Raw genomic sequence first — 23,788 nt, 5'->3', positions numbered from 1 at the left:
CCACATTAGTTGCAAAATACAGTTGGTCTCACTGGTCCTCCTAATATTGTAACCTAAATCTAAGGAAAACTTTCCACTGCAATAAGGTAAACAGTGTTGTCGTTAACACAAAGAGAAACTCCGAAGTTCAGTTATTGAAACACAATTTCATGAGCTGCTTTTCTCTTTTCGGCACTAGCCATTGCAGAGAAGCAGGGCATTGCTAAAATTTATTTAGGAAAAGATCCTCTTGGCCCCTCAGTCCTGGGCTAAATACCTAATCACCCTCCCCCATGGGTCTGTGCTCGAGGGGGACGTACGGGCCTGGGCACCCCGTGGAACAGTTCCACTTCTTCCTGCATTCCCACTTTCAACCACAGGATCCCCGGCTAATCAGAGCCTGCCAGGTACCCCTGCTGGGTTTGTCACACCAGCCAGCAGCCTTGGAGGGCTGAGCAGGTGCCAGCTGTTTGACCCTCTCAGAGGAGATTCAGAAATTGAGATGGAGGCCTTGGGCCCTGGGTTGCTCGTCATCACTCTGAGAACTTCATGAAGTTTTCTGTTTTATTCAGTGTTCTGTGGCTGACACTACCATTTTGGTTTTGATGCCTTGTTAAGTCTGATTTTAAAATGAAGCTATGGTATGGAAGGTTCACCTTTTCAAATGATCCTCAGTATGTATATTTAGTAAGAATGTAAGAAACTAATGTTACCTATTCTTGCTGAACAAGTTATCCCAAAACCTAGTGGCTTAGAATGACAGCCATGTTCTTTGCTGATGAGTTTGTGGGTCGGCAGTGTGGGCTGGTTGGTTCTTAAGCTTCCTTTACCTAGAATTGCGCCTGCAGCTGCAGTCGTGTGGCAGGTCATCTGGGGTGGGAGTCTCAGGTGGCCTCATTGACATGTGTGGCAGTTTGCCGGGCTACGTTACCTGCAGCAGAACAAAGCAAGCGCCAGGGCCCAGTTCAGAGTCGGTGTGGGAGGTGACCACACCCCCAGGAGGCGTTATTCACTGGGGAGCCATGAATACTGTGAATTATCTCCCTTCCTTCCTCCCTAGTGGAAGGGTTCCCAGGTTCATCAACATAAATAGAATGACTCTGATGTCACTCTGAGATAGTTAGCCAATAATTTTTTCCACCCCCTTCTACTTTTTATTTAAATGAATTATAATTTAGCCATGTCAGGGGTCAAATAGGGATCCGGAGCACAAGTTGTAACAAAATGTAGAAGCTCCCGCTATATTTTAGATGTATTGTTGAGCCATTTGTAAGTGAGATGTTGCTGTGTTTCAGACCTCTTTACTATGCAAAGCCGCCATCCATGCAGGAGTAATTGCAGATGAAGTGGGCGGTCAGATTGGCGTGCTTCTGCGCAGAGGCATGAGTCGATACGAAGGGATCCTGGCCAATGGTGTGCTCTCAAGGCAGTAAGTACTTTGCCTTTTGTTCCGAGTGGAAGGTAACCCCGCAGGCACAAGTCATCAGCTCACAGTCTGGAAAGGGCTGCAGGCATGTGATACCAAGGGCATGTCAACTGGGAAAAATGTGTATGACTGCTTAGAGCAGCATTTATGCTGTCAGTGTGGAAGACAAATGCAGCAATAAAAAAGCTCACCGACAAGTAAGTTAGAATGGCACACATCTGAAGCCCCAGGACAGAGGAGCATTCTACTCTCAGGTGCTCCAGGGGGAGGGGATAAAGCTTATTCCTCTCTAGTTTTTCCTGATTCCGTAAATTACTGATCATCACCCATATCACCAAAGATACTGAAGGAGATAAGGGACTGACATAAACCCAGCAGAACCACTGAACTCCCTAGAGGATCCCTAGAGACAGTCTCTTAAGGATGAATAATAGTTGGGAAGTGAATAAAAGATGGCTTTTTTTTTTTTTTTAACGTGAACTTCTCTGTTCCGTGTTATCCTCTGATCTTTTAGCTTCATAAGAAAAAAGTATGTCAATTGCTTTAAACACTTCAACCTCAGCTTTTAATGATTTCAGGTTTCCTCAGCTTCTAGAGTGGAAAACTAGAGCTGTTTGAACTAAAATAGGCCAGCCTTGTGATCCAGCTGTCCACCAGTATAAACAGGCAGCTCGGAGTGGTCCAGAGGGACACTCGCTTTGGAATGGCTGGCTGCCTAGTGAGGGAACAGTGCTCCTTGAGCCACTGTACAGTGTCCTTGGGGATTGGTTCCAGGACCCCCGTGGATACCAAAATCCACGGATGCTCAAGTCCCTTATATAAAATGGCATAATCTTTACATATAACTATGCACATCCTCCCATGTACTTTAAGTCATCTCTAGATTATTTATACCTAATACAATTAAATGCTATGTAAATAGTTGTAAATACAATGTAAATGTTGTGTAAATAGGTGCCAGCATGTGGCAAATTCCAATTTTACTTCTTGGAATTTTTTTTTTTTTCCTGAATATTTTCACTCTGTGGTTGGTAGAATCTGGGGATGCAGAATCTGCAGATACGGCTGACATATGCACGTGTATATGTACACACATATGTACTATTTCCATAAATAAAATTTTAAAATATATATACATGTATTATATACACTTACATACATGCACACACATATGTATATACATTTTTAAATTTTTTATTTTATTTATTTTTGGTTGCATTGCGTCTTTGTTGCTGCGTGCCGGCTTTCTCTAGTTGCAGCGAGCGGGGGCTACTCTTTGTTGCGGTGCACGGGCTTCTCACTGCAGTGGCTTCTCTTGTTGCAGAGCACGGGCTCTAGGCACGCAGGCTTCAGTAGTGTGGCACACGGGCTCAGTAGCTGTGGCACGCAGGCTCCGGAGTTGTGGCGCACGGGCTTAGTTGCTCCACGGCATGTGGGATCTTCCTGGACCAGGGCTCGAACCTGTGTATTCTTAACCACTGCATACCAGGGAAGCCCTACATTTTTTTCACTTATGTACTTGCCTCAAACTCTTTGGGACATTAAAATTTATATCCTGATTTATATATTTATATCCTGATTTATAGTAAGAATGATTGCTTATGCACAGTAAGCTTTCAATGTCTGCTTGACTTTGACTTTTGAGGATGTTTCTTTTCTTTTTTTTTTAAATTTAATTGGAGTATAGTTGATTTACAATGTTGTGTTAGTTTCAGGTCTACAGCAAAGTGATTCAGTTATACATATAGTCATTCTTTTTTAGATACTTTTCTCATATAGGTTATCACAGAATAGAGTTCCCTGTGTTATACAGTAGGTCCTTGTTGGTTATCTATCTTATGTATAGTAGTGTGTGTATGTTCATCCCAAGCTTCTGAATTATCCCTGCCCCCCAAGTTTCCCCTTTGTAACCATAAGTTTGTTTCAGATATCTGTTAGTTTGTTTCTGTTTTGTAAATAAGTTCATTTGTATCATTTTTAAAAATCAGATCCCACATTTGTATCATTTTTAAAAATCAGATCCCACATATGAGTGATATCATATATTTGTCTTTTTCTGACTTACTTCACTTAGTATGATAATCTCTAGGTCCATCCATATTGCTACAAATAGCATTATCTCATTCTTTTTTATGGCTGAGTAATATTCCACTGTATATATGTACCACATCTTTATCCATTCCTCTGTCAATAGGTATTTAGGTTGCTTCCATGTCTTGGCTGTTGTAAATAGTGCTTCAATGAACATTGGGAGGATCTGTTTCTTTTTATGTTTTTTATTGTTTGCTCTATGGATAATAAGGTGCTGTTTCAGGAAGGTATCAAGCTGTGGCCTAGATTTGTTAGGTGCTGCTATCTCCAAATAGGAACGAAGAACTGGCCTTTGGCTTTAAATCTGTTTTTGGACTCTCTTGCTTATGTTTGAATACATTTGAATGCTTCTTTTGTAGAAAAATAGGATAGCAAAAAGTTTAACTTGTACTACTTGGATTTTATTTTACTTTTGAAGAAAAGTTATTTAAACTATTAAGTAAAAGTAGACATAATGTTCTCGATTCTGCTACATCAGCTGGTCACTTTATATAACTTGATATTAAACTTTGATGCGAAAGTAAGAGTCCAGAAATCTAAACCATTAATGAATTAGGAAAAGTTTTGCTCCACATTCCATATAGTTATTTGAACTAACTGTCCGATTTTTGTTTTGGTGGAAGTAGACAGAAAGTCTAGAATTATATCAAGGCCCCTTCTCCCTTCTGGCTCTGTGGTTTGGCACCATCTTTTTGTACTGAACAGAAAAGAGTAAACTGTGTGCTCATACAGTCTCTTCCACTCGTTTCCATTCCCAGATCTTCAGGGAGCAGTTGTTTTGATCTGTGCTGTTTCGCTGTTGGGGAAGCACTGTACATGCGGTCATTGAACTTCTGTTCCCACACATGATTGTTTGGCGTTCAGGAAGAAACACAGAAGGAAGCATTGCAGCTGAGGAAGAAGTGGTCCCTAAAGTAAATATCTAGGGTTCTTCTGGGATTCATCCCGGGTCAGGTCACTTCCTTGATCTGAGGAGACCAGAATGGAATCAGGAAGAGCGGCTGACCTCACACAGAGGATGATGGCTCAAACCATCTGCAGGGAAGGCTTTTCTTTGTTTACCTCAGGCTCTTCCTGATTGCTTCTACAGCCCTCTGGGAAGGAAGGCTGGCAGTTCCTGGAATCTGATCGAATTCATTCACCCTAATGTGTGAATGCCTTAGAACCCCATTTTCCCTAGGGGGTTTTCAAAGAGGAAGCTTATTTACCTATAGAATTCTCTAATGGTTGTATTTAATTAGCTTAATTGGGTGAAATGGGAAAACATATTCCAGCTGATAATAGAGGAAAGCCAGGCAGAGAGATCTTAGCAGCAGAACCTTACCCAGCATTTTCTTCTCAGGATGAACTCCAAAGCTAACCTTCTATCCTTAACTTCTCTTTTTCAACAACAACAAAGTAAATGTTTTAATGTTTCATGGCAGTGGGAGTGCATTTAGGTGATCAGGGTTGCAGCAGTATTATTTGGGCTTATCTGGGCCAAACTTCAGGTGTAATACTTCGTGCAGGAACATTAGAGAAAATGCAAAAATCAGTCAAAGAGAGGCTCTCAAATCTTAACAAATTTAAATACAAATTGCAACAGTGTGCACCTTTCTTTAAAGGTTAGGAAAGCTGGGTCCTCACCCCTGCTTGGCCACTAACTGTGAACTGAAGAAGGTCCCATGACCCAAGTGGGTCTGCATTTTCTCCTGTACGAAATGATTGGTGCCTGCATTATATTCAGCACAGATTATAACAGAATCTTTATGTGGAAAACCAGGGCTTACAGAGTCTCTGCCTGAGAGTGGACAAAGAATATGAAAGAAAAACCTGTTACTTAAAAACAAAATGTTGCTGTGAAGGTGCTTCTGTCCAGACTAGTTTTGGGTTCTCTGTGGATTTCACATTTCAGTACCCTCTCTGTCCATTATTGCCACAATAATTCAGAGTTAAACATTTAAAACAGGAGTACTCTCAGATTGTAAAATAACTGAACATGACAGCGACACCTACCTTTCTTTGTTTACCTGTAATATCTAATGTAGTAAGTACGATGCCTATAAGATTAATCTTGAGAATTCCAAGTTTTCTATTCGTTCTACATATTGTTACAGCATTGAGTTGGTGAGGGATTTACAAAAAGATACATGTGATCTCAGGCCTTAGGAACCTCTTTTCCGCAGAAGGAGACAACTGCCGAGCAGGGCTGATTTGATAAGTTCACCAGGAGAGTAATACAAGGTACAGAACTGGGGGGTCCAGAGGCCCAGGGATCAATGCCAGATGTGCAGGCTTGTCTTGCAGCAGTTCAGGACCCGTCAGTGAGGTGCTCTGAGTTTTCTCCAGCTGCACCTTGTCATCCAGAAGCAGGAGCTGGTTCATGGTTTGGTGTCCTTGCTGCAGTAGGTAGGAGTGTGACTGGAGAGAGAGAGACCCGGGCGGAGGCTCTCTGCGGAGCGACGCTGCTGGGGCAGGACCCCTCAGGGAAGGAGTGGAGAAGTCTGTAGGAAAGGCAGCTAGACTGACTTGCTCGTTCTTTTAAAAGTGATCAGGCATCTTCATGTCTCAGTGGTCCTTGATTGTTGAAGCGAGTGGGGCACTGTAGGGGTGCCTTCTGAAGCAAAGGAAGTGTTCAGGGCAGTCATCCTTTCTGTCTCCATCACTACGTAGTCATTAATTGGGATTTAAGTGTGTCCTGGAGACTGTATATGTGCCTGTTCCTTCCCAATACAGTGTGTCGTGATGGAAACAGCACAGGATTGTGACTCAAAAGCAGTATCTCAAGAGTCCTGGCTGCCTGTCACCTCTATGAATTTAGGAAAGTTGCTTACCTTCGAAGGGCCTGAGTTTCTTGGTCTATGAAATACCAGTGACAGAGATAATAACAGTAGCCTTGCCGGGTGCCCTGAGGACCTCATGGGGTGTGGGAAGGCTCTGAGCCCCATCCTATAGCGCTGTACCAGTCATTAAGATCCAGTTAAGCAACTAACCTCCTCATCTTTGTGTTTATTATTTCAGTGGTTCCCTGTCAGACAAGCGATTTCTGTTTACCTCCAATGGTAAGGATCATGCTTTCCTTAAGAATTTGATATTTTAAATTCTTCAGGGGTAGTTTATTCTTCCATACCCCTCAGATGATATAGTTTAAAAGATTAATTTTTTCTTTTCCCCTCAGGTCATGTAGCACCAAGTATGCTGTGACTTAAAAAATACATCAGACAATAAACCCAGTTAACATTAGGAAAAAAAAATATTTTTCTTTATAATCTAAAACTTTTGCCAGAAAAAATGAAAATTTGAAATGACAGTTAAGATAAATTCCTTTATGTTAGATTTTAACAGAAAAACCTTTTGAGCAGTGCAATCTGATTTGTGTGTATCTGGAATGAAGTTATTGAAAATGAATAGCATAAAGGCTTTTTAGCCCCTGTCATGGAATACGTTCTGGGGAAATGTTCTCCCTCACATAAAATAACATATTTCAAGGAGAACAATACAAACATGTCTTCTCTGCCCAGAAGGAGGACTGGCCTTTATCTGCAACCTCCACATTGTCTTGGACATGGTATAGTTAAGCTCTCAGGGGTGATGTTGGGTACAATTAACTGATCTTCAGAGCACCTGACGTACCTGCTCTTCAAGGGTAGAGAGCGTGGAATCCTCCCTCTGATCAAGTGAGAAGAACCTCAGCATTTTCAGCTTTTAGGACACCTTGTACTTCGTTGAAATCATGGTGAATTTAGACTAGAAAGGAAAATCTACAGTGGGGACAAAGAGATGTCACTTATAGGGGATATAAGGTCCATTAAGAAGAAAAGCAGCAATAGTATCAAGATACCACAGCACCAGCGAGTCAAATGCAAGTCTGAATCATTAAAAAACTAGTAATTAAACAGTTGATTCAATATCAGAATGGAAGTAAATCAACCGAATAATTCTAGGTGAAACGGGGTGCTTTTTTTTTTTTTTTTTTTGGTTTTCATTTTGTGTCTGTATCTGAAATATTTCCCTGCCCTTTTTGTCTAGGTTGCAGCAGATCCTTGAGTTTGGAACCTGACCGGCAAATCAGAGCTTCTTCTTCTTGGGAGTGGATCAATGAGACTGGAGATCAGGTCCGTTGGTCTCCTGGCCAAGCCCGACTTCAGGACCAAGGCCCGTCATGGGCTTCGGGGGACAGGAGCAAGAACCACAAACGAGAGTGGCTGAGGATAGATTTGGGAGAGAAAAAGAAAATAACAGGTACTGAAACGAGTGCAGTTTCACAAAACAAGATGACTTGCAGCTGAAATTATGTTTTGAATTTGCACAGGTGCCCCCACCTCAGAGTACTCCATGTCTTTTTTTTTTAATCTTTATTGGAGTATAACTGCTTTACAGTGTTGTGTTAGTTTCTGCTGTACAACAAAGTGAATCAGCTATATGCATACATATATCCCCATATCCCCTCCCTCTTGCGTCTCCCTCCCACCCTCCCTATCCCACCCCTCTAGGTGGTCACAAACCACCGAGCTGATCTCCCTGTGCTATACAGCTGCTTCCCACTAGCTATCTATTTTACATTTGGTGGTGTATATATGTCCATGCTACTCTCTCACTTCGTCCCAGCTTCCCCTTCCCACCCTGTGTCAAGTCCTTTCTCTACATCTGCGTCTTTATTCCTGCCCTGCCACTAAGTTCATCAGTACCGTTTTCTTAGATTCCATACATATGTGTTAGCATACGGTATTTGTTTTTCTCCTTCTGACTTACTTCACTCTGTATGACAGACTCTAGGTCCATCCGCCTCACTACAAATAAGTCAGTTTTGTTCCTTTATATCGCGAAGTAATATTCCATTGTATATATGTACCACATCTTCTTTATTCATCTGTTGATGGACATTTAGGTTGCTTCCATATCCTGGCTATTGTAAATAGTGCTGCACTGAACATTGGGGTGCATATATCTTTTCGAATTATGGTTTTTCTCAGGGTATATGCCCAGTAGTGGGATTGCTGGGTACTATGCTAGTTCTATTTTTAGTTTTTTAAGGAACCTCCATACTGTTCTCCATAGTGGCTGTATCAATTTACATTCCCACCAACAGGGCAGGAGGGTTCCCTTTTCTCCACACCCTCTCCAGCATTTATTGTTTGTCGATTTTTTGATGATGGCCATTCTGACTGGCGTGAGGTGATACCTCATTGTAGTTTTGATTTGCATTTCTCTAATGATTAGTGATGTTGAGCATCCTTTCATTTGTTTGCTGGCAATCTGTATATCTTCTTTGGAGAAATGTCTGTTTAAGTCTTTTGCCCATTTTTGAATTGGGTTGTTTGTTTTTTTGATATTGAGCTGCATGAGCTGCTTGTATATTTTGGAGATTAATCCTTTGTCAGTTGCTATGTCTTTTTCAAAAGTAACAAACCTTCACATTGTCTCTGTGGGAAGAACCTGTATGCAGGGGGTAAGGATGGATGTGTGGGTGAGAGAGCTGATATCTCCATGCTGAAACCTTTTTATGGCATATTGTCAGTGTGAAAACACTCATCTGTCATCACGTTTCTAAATGCAGATAAGAAAAGCAGGCCTGTAAAATGATTTGCAATTTCAAATGAGAGGGAAAAAAAGAAAAGAAACCTGAAGTTATAATACATGTTGTATAACATATTTTTTAAACTAACCCATAAATAATATTTTCTTATAAGGAATTAGGACCACTGGATCCACACAGTCAAATTTCAACTTTTATGTAAAGAGTTTTGTAATGAACTTCAGAAACAACAACTCCAAGTGGGAGACCTATAAAGGAATTGTGAATAATGAAGAAAAGGTAAGAGACACTCCGGAGGAGGGAACTGAGTAGGAGAGTGGGCCTCCAGATATTTTCATCAGTCCATCAGTGTGTTTCCAAAAACAGATGCACAGCATCAGATTACGCAGCCTTTGAGTGCAAAGCCTTGGATCTTCAATATCAAGCATGTCTATAAAAAAAGCAACAGACATAGAATCCTCACTTTGATTTCATATAACCAGGTGTGAGTAGATTGATAAAGACCTAGAAACGAATAGAATCTTCAGGTAAAGGTTACCTGTTCCTACAGGTGTTTCAGGGCAACTCTAATTTTCGGGACCCTGTGCGGAACAATTTCATCCCTCCCATCGTGGCCAGATATGTCCGCGTTATCCCCCAGACGTGGCACCAGAGGATAGCCTTGAAAGTGGAGCTCCTTGGCTGCCAGATTGCACCAAGTAAGACTCAGGGTGAGTCAGTGAGTTACTGGATTCTGGTCACCTCCTTTCACAAATTGTTGTTATTAATGTGGTTTCTCTAACATCTCTTCTCGCTCAGGTAATGACTCATTGGTGTGGAGCAAAACAAGTCTAAATACTGTTGGTTCAACTAACAGAGAAGATGAGACAATCTTAAAACCCGTCCCCTCTGAAGAAATGCCCAAAGGTAGGGCAGTTATCGTTTTGCGGTTTCTTAAGGAATATAACTTGTACTCCAGCCAATAATACGGTAGCTTCAACAACAGTCTTTGTTTCTGTGTCATGTAAGTGTCTGGGGGCAGATGGTCCAGAGATATCTACACATGTGTAAAATAATATATGTCCACACTTTTCATTACACTGTTGTAAGTAGAAAAGGACTGGAAACAAACACATGTGCCCTTCAAACACTATGTAAATCCTTTATAGAAAAATAAAACAATAGCACATCCATACCATGGAATACTCTACAGCCATAAAAAAGGAATGTGTTAGTAATATAGAAAGTTCTCTGAGACACACTGACAACTTAAAAAAATAAGCATGGTACAGAACAGTTTACATAGCACTCGACCATGTGTGTAAAAGGTGGGGTGATACAGCATATATATATATATATATATATATATATATATATATATATATATATATATATATTCATCCCAGTATACCTGGAAAAATGTCAAGAAACATAATTTCACATAGAGGAAGAACAGAGGTGGAAGGGAGACATTCCATTCCATACCTTTCTATACTTTTTTTTTCCTTTGCGGTACGCGGGCCTCTCACTGTTGTGGCCTCTCCCGTTGCAGAGCACAGGCTCCAGACGTGCAGGCTCAGCAGCCATGGCTCATGGGCCCAGCCGCTCCGCGGCATGTGGGATCTTCCCGGGCTGGGGCACAAACCCGTGTCCCCTGCATCGGCAGGCGGACTCTCAACCACTGCGCCACCAGGGAAGCCCTGAATCCTCTTTTTGCTTTCCAGTATCAGTAAATGCCTAGCATGTATTCTTGTCCCCCACATGTTAAACCACTGAGGACCTTTCAAATCAGTATTCAGTTTTAGATCATGAAATTTGGTTGCTGTTCATTTCTGCTGTAATATGATGTCTTTTCCCCTTCTTAGGGTTAAACGTCATAACTATTGTTACTCCACTGGTGCTCCTCGTCCTGCTGGTTGCTGGAGTGGGAATCTTTGTAGTCCTTAGAAAGTATGTGACTTCACATTTAAAAAATTTTTTTCTCTAATTATGTAAACAGTCACAAAAGTTTACTCTTCGTATGTTCATGTGTAGAAAGCAGCATTACTTCTCCCAAGATAAATGTGAACTTCTATTTTAAAAACAAGTTGGATAGAGGTAGAAAATATCATGTATTATTTTATGAACAGTACTTATCATTTAGAAATCTTTTCAGTGGGATTTTTTGTCTTGATAGGAGGAAGAAGAAAGGAAATCCTTATGGATCAGCTAAGGCTCAGAAAACAGGTTGGTTGAAAAAACTATCTACAGTTTTATTCTGTCCTTGAGGAAGGGACAGAATCTTCTGATTAAAAGCATGATTAGGTGCTTTTAATTAGCAGATCCTGATTAAAACCCACACTTATATGGTTTAAGAAATAAGATCTAATAGCTTTAAGTTAACAAATCTACCCGGAAGGAATATATTGTATCCTGTCTCTTAATTCAGAATCTTCATAGCCAGTTTATTTTTACTTTTGTTCAACATCATCCCATCATTTATCAAAATTAATTATTTTTTTTTGGCAACTGGAATTTACATCACCACGCTGCCTGTCACCAAGGAGAAGTTATAAAATCCCCATCTGTGAACTGGACATTGCCCGGCACTCCTAGCATCTTCAGGCCTCCACTGTATTTTTCATTCTAGGGAAGGACTAGGCAGGGCGGGTTTCAGAAAATCCTTAGGATGCCCAAGCAATGAGTCAGCTGCAGTCGAGAGAGAGGGCAGAAGGGCAGGACCCCTGAGAATCTCAAGGACCACCTGGGACTCCACCTCCCTAGGCTCTAAACAGCCAGCTGCATTGACCCCTCACGGTCACAAACACCATGTCAGTGCAGATTAGGGAAAACCATGCCCAGGTGGTCTAACCTAGGGATAATCTGGGACCTGATGGGTACATAAATACATTTTACCCGCAGAGTAGAAAGCATGGTTGGGATGGTGTGTGCTGTTGTTGTTGTGACCTCATCATGCTGTGTCCACCACACACCTGGAGAGCTGTGGTTGTGCATCTGTCACAGTCAGCTGGCAAAAGGCAGCCTGACCTCTGACTTAACCTGGAACCTATGGTGGAGTAAATGTGTTACACTTCTGAGAGATTAGTTTGTTTCATGTTATCTTTATTCCAGACTGTTGGAAGCAGATCAAATATCCCTTTGCCAGGCATCAGTCAGCTGAGTTTACCATCAGCTACGATAATGAAAAGGAGATGACACAAAAGTTGGATCTCGTCACAAGTGATATGGCAGGTAGGTACCAAGTCTCCGTGACCAGGCTGTTAGCCAGGAGGTGCTGCTTATGGGAGAGGGGAGACCAGGAAGAGAAATAAGACCGAAATCTTTTGTTTAGATGGGGTCTAGTAAATCAGTAACGTGTGATGTTTCCTCTCTGTGCTCTGCACAGAGTTACAAAGTGACACTGAAATATTTCCCCAAAAGCCCCATCCAGCCAAGGCTCTTACACCTGCAGGGCCTCTAATGACACCCAGAGCAATGGTCCTGAAGTACCAGTGAAACCTGGAAGCCCTTAGCTAATCTGTTTTTGTTACTAAGGTTTTGATTAAGGCACTAGGAAAAAGGGACTAGAAAGATGAATTGAGCATAGCTCCTGCCCTTGACGAATTGGAGGGAGGAGATGAAGGAATCTGTTAGAATGGCCTCAAGGTCCCTGACAAGCCATTGTTGAGAGTCAAGCTTCTCAAACGATTTGTGAGGAAGGATACAGTTTTTGCCTTTTATTTCTTTAATCCATCAAGGACTAAAATTTTTGTAAAATACAGTATAAATTAGTAAATGAAATGTTTAAAAAGACATAAAATACAAAGCTCTAATTTTCTAATTAGATTCAAGGGGCATAAAATCACTCTCAAATTGCTGCAAGATCTGAACACTTTCTATCCATTTGTGCACTGGTCTCTTTACAGATCTGTCACAAACAGTTCTCAGACAGGTAGGCATCCACAGACCACTGTGAGTAGCACTGCTCTAGCTTTTTGCTACTCAGAGTGTGTTCTAAGGACCGGCAGCAGCATCTGGGAGCTTGCTAGAAATGTGGGCTTTCAGGCCATGCCCCAGGGCTACTGTTATATATGAAAGTCAGAAAGGTACCAATGGAAAGGCTGCTTGACCTGCTTCAGGGGCAAAGGGAGTAATTCTCCAATCAGAATCTGTCTTCTTGTTCCTTTCCTCAGACAGTTCAAGCTCTGCCTTGGGGATGAGGCGAGGAGAGTGGAGAGCCCCTCTCCTTTCATTCTCCTTCAGCTTCTGGTCCAGCCTCTTCTCCTTCCTCGCTGCGTGGTCCTTCTGGGCACCTGAAACATGCAAGGCCCCACTCTTGCCTCCACTCATCTGCAGTCTCACCCACTACACTCCAGAGCTCCCGGCAGAGCCATTCCTTTCCTTTTAATCTGCTCTGCAGCTCACATCCAGACTTCCCTCCCGGTCCCCAGTAAGTCAGTAATTCTTGCCTGCTGGACATCATATCCTGCAAGTGTCACCAGGTCCTCAGGGGATCCAAAATTGAACCCATCGTTCCTAACCCTTAACCTATGTGCTCTGTGCATTCCTTTTCTAAGTGGCTTCTGAATGGGCATCCCAGTTTTCAGGGCTTAATATCTGGGAGGTGTCCTCTTTGGTCATACCCTCCCTACATCACTGGTGACAAATTCCTCTGATACCTGTCCCCAAAGTGTGGCCTTTCCAGAGCTGCTGCCAGTCCCCTAATTTATGACTTATATGTCTCATTTCTCTGCTTTTTACTTTTTGTTTTTTTTATCTTTCCCTCTTCAGTCTCCCTCCACGGTTACCTCTTCTGCCAGTCTCTAAATTTAGAATCTTTGTAGGTTTCTACAGCGTTAAACCAAACTTCCTAGCAAGGCACTCAGTGCCCTCCATGATCTAGCACATGGATAACAGCTCACACTTGGGACATGTGTTCAAATTCTTGCCCCACTGGCTGCTACCTGTGTAATCTTAGAAAAATTAATCTCTCTCTGCTTCAGTTTTCCATTTGTAAAAGGGAATAATGGTCCCTACCTCATAGTACTTTTTTTCCAGAGGATTTAACTAATTGATATCTTAATGTCATAGAATAGTGCCTGGCACCAAGTAAGGACTCAGTAAAGCTTTGAGCTTTATCCTTATCATTAGCCCAAAACCTATTACTTTGGTCTTCATAGCCTATTAAATTCCTCCATGTCCCTCATGCTCTGGCCACATCACACTCTGTTCATGTTTGTTTAACAGGTTGTTCAATCACTTTTCCCTTTCCTGACAGTGTTACCTCCACCTCCAAAACGTGGCCTTTCAGGAGTCAGCCTAAGAGCTCCCCGTGAGGTTGTTCCCTCCTACCCCTAGGTGTGGTTAGAGGTTAGCTCCGCCTCGCTAGGCTCCTCGGAGCCTTGAGGCTTCCTAAAGCACCTGTGTAGTTATGTAAACCCCTAAGTGTGGCGTCTGTGCCTTTTACATCTTAATCTTTCTCTTCCTGCCCGGTACACGTCAGGCTCTCAGCAGATCACCCCCTCTAGATAGCCGGTTTGTGGGTGTATGGCGGGGGGGGGGGGGGGGGGGAGTGCACAAACGTCTGCCCTTTGGGTTTCAGATTACCAGCAGCCTCTCATGATTGGCACCGGAACGGTCACCAGGAAGGGCTCTACCTTCCGGCCGATGGACACCGAGGCCGATGAGGCGGGGCCGGACGCCGAGGCTAGTGGCCACTACGACTGCCCCCTCCCGGCCGGCCGCCACGAGTACGCCCTGCCCTTGACCAACCCCGAGCCCGAGTACGCCACGCCCATCGTGGAGCGGCACCTGGCCCGGGCTCACACCTTCTCCGCGCGGAGCGGCTACCGCGTGCCGGGGCCCGGGCCGGCGCACAAGCACTCCCTCTCTTCCGGCGCCTTCTCCCCGGCCGCCGGCTACCAGCTGCCGCCGAGCCCCGCGCCCGCAGACCCGGGCTACGACAAGCCCAAGGGCGGCGGCGGCGGCGGCTCAGCCGCGGGGCGCGCCGATCCCGCCTATCAAAAGCCGCAGGTCAACCCCGCGACCAACGCTGCCTACTTGGCCCCCAGAGACTGCCTCAGACCCCTCAACCAGACGGCCATGACCGCTCTGCTGTGAACACACTGTGAATGAAAGCTGCTGTGGTACTGAGCTCCGGGCTGTGCGCGCGCGAGAGAGACTGAGTGAGTGCGCGCGCGTATATGGTTTAACAGGATCCTGCGGTGGAGTCGTAGAGGCACCCCCCCCCCACTGTTTACAGAACTGTGCAGCTGGTTTTGTCCTAACCCTTAGGGCGAGCGTCTGTTGGGTTTTATGGGGCTAGAAAAATGAAAGTTTTCAGATGGCATTTTTCATTTCTCTAACTGTGATACCGAGCTGCTTCGGTGTAAAATGTGCAATCTGTACAGAATTGTATTTAACAAGAATTAAAGTAACTTAAGTTTGCTTGCGCAGATTTTGGTTCCACGTGGAGGTTATGTAGGAGAACGCAGCTGTTGCAAAAACGTATATAAGAGTATGTTCACTTTTTAAAGATATTTTATCTGACAGTGTGTTAGCAGCAGGTCTGTTTAAACTTAATCTTGTTGTTATTATGGCTCATTTCCTTTCCTTTGATATCGAGAACTAAAAGCATTGTTAACAGTCTTCTCCTGGAAGGAATGAAATTACTTGAAGCAAGAAAAGCACACCAGGGTGGTTGTTTGTTTGCAATTATGACTGTAGATTAAAAAGAACAAACAAACAAAATACACCACCTCAGCAGCTGCCAGTTCCTTAGACTCCACTTCAGGTGGGGATGCTCAGCGCCCGTGAAGGTGTGCAAGGTGCAGGGGGTCTCTGGGGCCTGCAGAGGCCTCGCTGCCCGCAGCCTGTGCGAGCAGGCTCCTGAGCAGCTGGCCTTCACACTGCTCGCTCACCTCAGGCCTGGCAGATACTTGCTTTCACATGCAAGTCTGCCTTTTCAAACTGTCTGCAAAGCCAAATGCTGAGACTTAACGGCAACCAAAACTGCTCTCTCAACAAACTGAATGAAGGTGGCACAGCAATTACGCTGTAAATTACTGTGTCAGATGCTTTTGTACCTCAGATTAAAAATATTGCTGAGGTCAGACACCCACACTTTTCATGACTTTCTTCAGAAATAGCACATTGTACTCTGAAACACAGAGAAGTTACTTGACGTGTTCTTACAAAAGTGACTGAGGCCAAATCTACATAGAGCTTTTCTACTGAGATGGTTGGAAACTGAACTAATTTTGTAAGAAAAAATTTCCCCTCGAGTATGTGTCTGTAATTCCAGATTAGCCCAGACTTCAGCTGTACCTCATGTTCAGTGGTTTTTACCTGAGTTTGCTTTGTGAGTTCATGGTGGGGGGATTTAACCTCTTTTGCCAAAGAGGAAAGTGTATGTTTGTTTGTTTTAATAGAAAATGTGGACCAAAAAGATCCTTTCCCTAAAAATGTATTATAATCCTATTTGCATGACTGACTTTCTGTGAAACATAGATTTTAGAATACTGAGGTGCTGGAAGGTCACAGCAGACTATCTGTGGTTATTGTGGAGGTTAAACCATTTACCTTGTGAGTTTACATGGTTTTCTACGATTACTAATTGCAATAAACTATGCCAAACCAACGTACATACCCCAGTCTCTCACTGGTGTCCTGCTTGCTGGGCTACTGAAGGCACTTGAGGCTTGCTCCATAGAAGTGCAAGTGGTGCAGTGGAAGGAGCATATCTGGCTTCCTCTGGTTGGTCCTAAGTTGGAACTGGGGACAAAAATTATGGAAGCTGTCAGTTATTAATAAAATCTTAGCGATTTGGGGTCGATTGTTTCATGCTTCCTGGATTGTTACAAAAAGTAACAATCCAGTCTACAACTTGTAGACTTCCTACAAGTCTGACTTACAGCAGGCTGCCGGGTTCTGGGCTGGTGACGATGGATGATGAGTTGGTTTCCCGTGCTTACTGCTGTGCACTGCCAGCCACAGTTCCGTTTTTCCTTATGGTATGGCCATGATCCATTTGTATATTCAGTTGGTCACTACATAACCCTAAGCCTCAGTTTCCTCATGTGTAACAAGGATGTGAATGTGCCTTCCTCCAAGGCTTACAGATAAGAATTAATTGTGACAACATTTGGGCTGTATATATTTTTAACATTAAAATATTAGTCCATAAAAACAGACTTCTTTATAGTGGGGCTGTGTCCATCTATCACATTTCTTCCCTGTATACATGATCTAATCATGACAGAAAGTGGGAGAACAGGACTTTGTTTTGGAACACCGCTTCCTCAGAATGGCCTACTGTGTAGCCTAGCATGGGCAGTGGAAAAGTCTGTCTGATACACGCAACACAGCCAAGCTAAACTAGAGGATAAGAGCAGGAAAATACTGTTTTTCTTTTCCACTGTTCTGCAACGTTAGCACATAAGATAAGGCAATTGTCTGTTTTTCTGTTATCAAATCCTATTGGGAGGCAAAGATTGCATTCTGTCACTTTTTACAATTGTGGTGGAAACACATCTGCTCTGACAGACAAGACTATGCAGTCCACAGAGGCTGCTGAAACTGTGCTCTGGGTTCTACTACTATGATTTACACTTGCACCAATATTTATAATCAGCCTAGAAAACCTCTGGAAAGGATGCTAGAGATTTTTCTGTGTTTATCTTACACTGCTTTAGATTCTTAGCAGAAACTAAAATCAAATTTATATTATATGCACAACTATAGACACCATGAATAGCCTTTCATAAAAACATCACCACAAGGCCTTTCATAAATACATACATCAGTTCAGCAATCCAAGTATAGCCACCAGCTTGGCCTCACTATTCTCAAAATGCTTCTCCTGCATTCATTCATGCACCAAATATTTATTAAGGTTCTGAGAGCAGTGCTCATCCTGTACTTACTTGAGTTAAGAGAGAGCACATGCCTAGGCTCTTGCCAGGAATGGGGAGGAGCTGAGTCCCACTAATGAGAAGCTAGGGTTGAATACAGTCCAGCTAGCAGTCCCTCCCCAAAACACAGCCCATCCAGTCACCCAGTGCCCCTCTCAAAGCCACACTGCTGTGTTCATGGCCCGCTACACATCTCTCATCTCCCACTATGGGTCTCTTGCCCAGCCTCTCCCTATTTTGGGAATAAATTCCCTTAGAGGCTTTAAAGATTTCTCACTCTGCTTTTTGGTATTCTGCAATTTTACCACTTTGTGTGGGGCTATAAATTCATTTGTATTCACTTGGGACTTGTGCTTCTAGAATCTTAGGATTCATCTTTATCAACTGTGAAAAGTCTCAGCCCCCTTTTTCCAATACTACTTGCCTCTTTGCTGTTCTCTTTATTCAGTCCTGGAATTCCTGTTGGATGCTCATTGGACCTTCTCATTCTATCCCCCAGGTCTCTTCATCCCTCTTACTTTCCATCTCATTATCGTTCTGTGCTGCGTTCTAGGTAAATTCCTGAAAGACAACATGGCACAGTTGTTGAGTGCATGGTGGACAAGGCACCAGAACTTCTCTGCACCTGTTTCCTTGCTTGTTACCTGGGGGAAAAAAATACTCTCCCCCTACCTATGGCTGTTATAAAGATTAAATGAAGCTTTCAGAGCACCGTCTGGCCCACATGAAGCACTGTATAAGATTACATATTACACTCCAGTTTACTAATTCTCAGTTCTGCTATCTAATCGGCTGTTTAATCATTGAGGTTTTAATGTCAATTATAAAAAAATTTCTGGACGGTCTGCTGATTCTTTTTCAAGTCTTCCCTTTTCTACACTGTCTTGGTATTTTCTTTGGCTTTGATTCCTTCTTTTAATCATTTGAAACCTACTAATTTTACATTCTCTTTGATTTTTCTGTTATCTTCATCTCATTTAGAGTAAAAGCCAAAGTCTGTGCAGTGATAAGGCTCTGTCAATACTGTCCAGTAAAACTTTTGCAAGAATGGAAATACTCCCTGAGCTGCTCAGTAGGGTAGCCACCAGCCACCTGTGTCTATGGAGCACTTGAAATGTGGCTGGAGTGACTGAGGAATACATTTTTAATTGCTGAATTTTCATTTATTTAAATGTAGATGGCCACGTGTGGCTACTGTGTTGTACAGGACAAATCTGTGATCTGCACCCGCCATCATGCTGTCACCTCTCTGACCTCATCTCCCACTTCTCCCACCTTGTTTACCCCATGCCAGCCACGTGGGCCCTCTGGCTGTCACCTACACGTGCACTTGCTGTTCTCTTCCTGGGAAGCTCTTCCCCTGGATGGCTGCATGGCTTGTCCTTTTACCTCTGTCAAGTCTGTACTCCACTGAAACCTCCACAACCTCTTCCTTCCTCTCCCTGGCAGAAAACTGCACATTTCTCCTCTAACATATTTTCTATCTCCTTTCCTACTTTACTTTTCTCCTTAATGTGTGTCACTAATCCGGCACAGTTTTGTTTTCTTATTATCTGACTCTGCCACTAGACCACATCCCATGAGGGGAATGACTTTTACCTGTTTTGTTCCCTGCATACTCCCAGCACTTAGGACAGTGTTCCACAAGTATTTGCTCAGTGAATGAACAAGCAGAAGTTCTTGAGGCTCTGTCCTGTTTGTTGTTTCTACCGACTCTTGTTTGTGATGGTTTGTGTCTTTGTGTGGTCTCAGACTTTTGATTGTGAGCCATCCCTCAGCAGGGCTTTTTCCTCCTTGTGAAAACTTCATGACAATGTCCTTTCTGAGGGGTTTCGAATTTGTATCTGTCAGGTACACCAGGTAGGTCTGCCAGATAAAATACAGGATACCCAGTTAAGTTTGAATTTCAGATAAAAAACAAATAATTCTTTAGTTCAAGTATGTTCTGTGCAATGGGACAGATTTATACTAAAAAAGTATTCATGTCCTTTAACTTTTATTTGCTAAATCTGGCAACCCTAATACCAGGAGTATCACCCACCCTGCACCGGTTTGTATTTTAACTTTTGGATTGGCGGTTCCTAGACTATACTGAAAGTTTAGACCCAAGCCTGTGTGCAGCACAGCCCCCTGGTTTTAATTCCTCAGGGGAGACTGCCCTTGTCACCCAGGGTCATTCATTCATCCTTTGTTGTCTTATTGGGCAGATTTTTTTAGGTTCACTCTTTCACTGTTCCTGCCATGCCTAACCCCAAATCTTGTTTCCTATCCCTTCCTGGAGGTTAAATACCCAGCATCTAAGGAAATGAAACCCTCCCCAACCCCAGGATGCCCAGAGCCTCAGCTCTAGTCAGTGCTTGTCACTCTACTTGTCAGTTTCTTCTTTGATTCTGATACCTGGGTATTTCCCTTTATTTCTTAAGATTAGCTGGGCCTTTTAAAGAATTCTGATTTTATTTTACTCAGGAATTCATAGACAGTTTTTCTTATCTAGTCTGCCATCTTGGAATAATACCTCCCCAACAGACAGAAGATATCATATTTTTTGCAAATATCACAGGCTTTAGAACCATATAGAACTCAGGTTTAACCTGGGATTTAATCTTTTTAAATACATGATTTCAGGCACATTATACTGGTGTTAAATTAAACAAGGAGGACATGAGACTGATGTGGCTCTAATGCCATGGCAGCCTAGGTAAGCAAACCAAAATCTAAGCCTGTAAATAACTCAAGGTTATGAAATGGAAAGCTAAGGACAACCAATCACAAATAGCGAACTAGTCTTTACGCTGTAGACAATCAAATAATTTCCTTTCTTTGCTTCCATACTTTCTCTAATAAGTCTTTCTTCTGGCTCCTTTGGTGGAGTGCTCCTAACTACTTCCAGCTTGTCTTTACCCAATTAGAATCCATAAATGCTCAAACAAACTCTTAAAAATTTTAATATGCCTCGGTGTATCTTTTTTTTTTTTTAAGAAGATGTTGCGAGTAGGAGTTTTAGTAATTTATTTATTTATTTTTGCTGTGTTGTGTCTTCGTTTCTGTGCGAGAGCTTTCTCTAGTTGTGGCAAGCAGGGGCCTCTCCCTATCGTGGTGCGTGGGCCTCTCACCATCGCGACCTCTCGTTGCAGAGCACAGGCTCCGGACACGCAGGCTCAGGAGCTGTGGCTCACGGGCTCAGTTCCTCCGCGGCATGTGGGATCCTTCCAGACCAGGGCTCGAACCCGTGTCCCCTGCATTAACAGGCAGACTCTCAACCACTGCACCACCAGGGAAGCCCAACCTCAGTGTATCTTTTAACACTGGTGATTTCTAAACCCACTTCTTAATCCCTAAAGTGGAAAGGATTATAAAAGGGCTGTTGTGGGGGCTTCCCTGGTGGCGCAGTGGTTGAGAGTCCGCCTGCAGATGCAGGGGACACGGGTTCGTGCCCCGGTCCCGGAGGATCCCACATGCCGCGGAGCGGCTGGCCCCGTGAGCCATGGCCGCTGAGCCTGCGCGTCCGGAGCCTGTGCTCTGCAACGGGAGAGGCCGCAGCAGTGAGAGACCGCGTACCGCCAAAAAAAAAAAAAAAAAAAAAGGTGGGGGGGAGGCTGTTGTGAAGACTAATTATATCAGTGTTTTGCATAAACAGGTGATCAATAAATACTGCCTCCTTTTCTTTCTGCCCAATCTGAAGTCTAAATTGTCTTCCAACACCATTTCTTTTAGTCCTTTTCAAGTGGAGGCTGCCTTTTCTCTTCAACTATCCCACAATGCACACCTTCCTCCTGATTCCCACTTCCCCATCCACTCTCTTTCAGCCCCATGCAAAACTCTCTGCCTTTATGATACTCGTGCCGGCTAGCTCTACCACCTTTTCTTCTCCGTGTGTCCCCTAATATCTTCCAAGCCATTTTCCCCATTGACTGAGGACTGTCACCTAGCTCAATTCTCCGTTTTTCCTCTGTTAATCATGTTGAACAGTTCAGTGTCCAACATGGTCACTTGTATGATTTTTTGACATTTACTCTAGAAACCTGCAGTTCACTTAAACCACCTCCACACAGGTCCACACTTGTTATCAGCAAGAACTCCAGCTCTGAAATCTTAATAATTCTGTCTCTGCTCAAAACCTCCAATTCTTCTGATTCCTCACCTTTTATACTACTTATTCATTGATCTCATTAAGAGATTTAATTTAATTTCTTTAATGCCTAGATCCAGTCATTTTCCTCTGGTTGCTAAGCTTTTTCAGTTGCCTCTTCTTCCCCATCCATCACTTGAACTGTCTTGTCTGGGCATTTTCACTCTATAGTCTCTCCTGGACTGCCAAACCTGAGGCCCCGACAACGTAAGTGCCCTTCAGGAAACCATCTTCACATCTCCATCACCGCAGCAGAAAAACACTGTGTAACTATTCACACAGGGGCTCTTACCAACTCCCAGTTTCCAATTTACCTGGGGCTCATTACTCCTCAACCCTTTCACTTATCTTGGATCCACTTCTTTTTCCATCTCTCAGCAGCTATTCCAAAGCAATGCCACTCTGCACAGTTTCCCTTTACTCTGAGATCTTGCCACCTCCTTCACCTAGGAAAGTCATTAAAATCAGATCCTACAACTACCTGTCCATCCCTCTTCCCACAAAAAGCTGTATCTACTCCAATCCTTCCCTCCTGTGTCGATGGAAAAGGTGTTTGAAACCTTCACCCACTGCCTCTCCCTCACCTCTGATTTCCCTCCAATTATTTCCATTTCCCTTATTTTCAACTTCTCCCTCTGAACTGGTATCTTCCTCTTGACCTATAAACTTGTTCAAATCTCACATATGTAAAGAACTCTCCCTTAATATCCCAAGCCCTTCTAATTACCTGTCCTCTTTCTTCCAAGAGCGATCTAAGCCTAGAATTTTCATATGCTTTATCTCCCATTCTTTTTTCTAATGGAATTTTTATTTTCTATAATAACCCTTTCCATTTGTTCAAGCCTTCTTTTGCATCCTTTCAGGGCATTTTAAATGGTCTTCATATTACTAGTACACATTTTTGGTTTAATTTATGCTTAGGTGTTTTTTGTTGTCATTGTAAATGATCCCACGCCCCTCCTTTTATATATCAAGAACCACTATGGCCCTAGTGGAAAAAAGCATGAATTCTGGGACTAGCCTGCCTGGGTTCAAATTCTGCTCTAGTTGTGTGACCAAGAAAATGTTATTTTACCTCCATCTGACTCCATTTCCTTATTTCTAAATGAAGATCATAATAGTATATACCTCATGGGGTTATGGTGAACACTGCAAGAGTTAATACATGTAAAACCTTTAGAACAGTGCCTGACCCACGATAAGCACTATGTTGGTATTAGCAGTTACAGACATATATATTTGAATATATAATTAATTTTTTGTCCTGATTGATTTGTTTACACACTGCTCCTTTACTAAATTCCTTATTTCTAGTAGTTTTTAGTTGATTTAGTTTTTTGGGAATGTGATCATGATGTCTGCAAATAGTGCTGATGCAACCTCCTTTAAAATACTTATATGTACATTTAATTCCTCCAGTGCCATATTAAATGCTTCTAGTATCTCCCTACTCAACATGATGCTGGCTTTGGGGCATAGATTATGTTGGGGTATATGTTATTAGATTATGTCCCTTTTTTCCCCTCACCAAGAATGGGTATTGAATTTGACCAATGCCTTTTCAGCATCTATGGAATTAGAAGCAAATGATTTTCTTCCCTAGGATCCCTCTCTAGACCCAGCCAAATGATTAATTATACCAATAGATGCCCTAACATTAATCATTTGGTTATGGCATATGAGTCTATTAAACTGCTGCTGAATTCACAGTGATAACATTTTATTTAGAATTTTTGCATTAATATTCTTTTTCAAGATACCTTTCAATTTTTTCTTTG

At 42.8% G+C, this 23,788-nt stretch overlaps 1 protein-coding gene across 5 annotated transcripts in view; it reads left to right on the top strand.

Moving 5' to 3' along the window:
- Positions 1–16,612, top strand: part of DCBLD1 (discoidin, CUB and LCCL domain containing 1) — a 246,495-nt gene extending 229,883 nt beyond the window's left edge. For 4 of the 5 annotated variants that reach the window (XM_067702267.1, XM_067702269.1, XM_067702270.1 and 1 more), the window contains 10 exons: positions 1,275–1,408; positions 6,497–6,537; positions 7,505–7,717; positions 9,166–9,290; positions 9,562–9,721; positions 9,810–9,917; positions 10,856–10,940; positions 11,167–11,216; positions 12,102–12,221; positions 14,572–16,612. In XM_067702267.1, coding sequence (XP_067558368.1) covers positions 1,275–1,408; positions 6,497–6,537; positions 7,505–7,717; positions 9,166–9,290; positions 9,562–9,721; positions 9,810–9,917; positions 10,856–10,940; positions 11,167–11,216; positions 12,102–12,221; positions 14,572–15,089 — 1,554 coding nt within the window. In that variant the 3' untranslated portion in view covers positions 15,090–16,612. The remainder of the gene's footprint in view (positions 1–1,274; positions 1,409–6,496; positions 6,538–7,504; positions 7,718–9,165; positions 9,291–9,561; positions 9,722–9,809; positions 9,918–10,855; positions 10,941–11,166; positions 11,217–12,101; positions 12,222–14,571) is intronic. The other variant, XM_067702268.1, reaches the window with a different exon arrangement.
- The last annotated feature ends 7,176 nt before the right edge of the window (positions 16,613–23,788 follow it).

The sequence above is a fragment of the Pseudorca crassidens genome, chromosome 13 (genome assembly GCF_039906515.1).
Source record: "Pseudorca crassidens isolate mPseCra1 chromosome 13, mPseCra1.hap1, whole genome shotgun sequence".
In the NCBI taxonomy this organism is placed as follows: Eukaryota; Metazoa; Chordata; class Mammalia; order Artiodactyla; family Delphinidae; genus Pseudorca; species Pseudorca crassidens.
The sequence above is the reverse complement of the archived record's forward strand: the minus strand, read 5'-3'. Positions and strand labels throughout refer to the sequence as shown.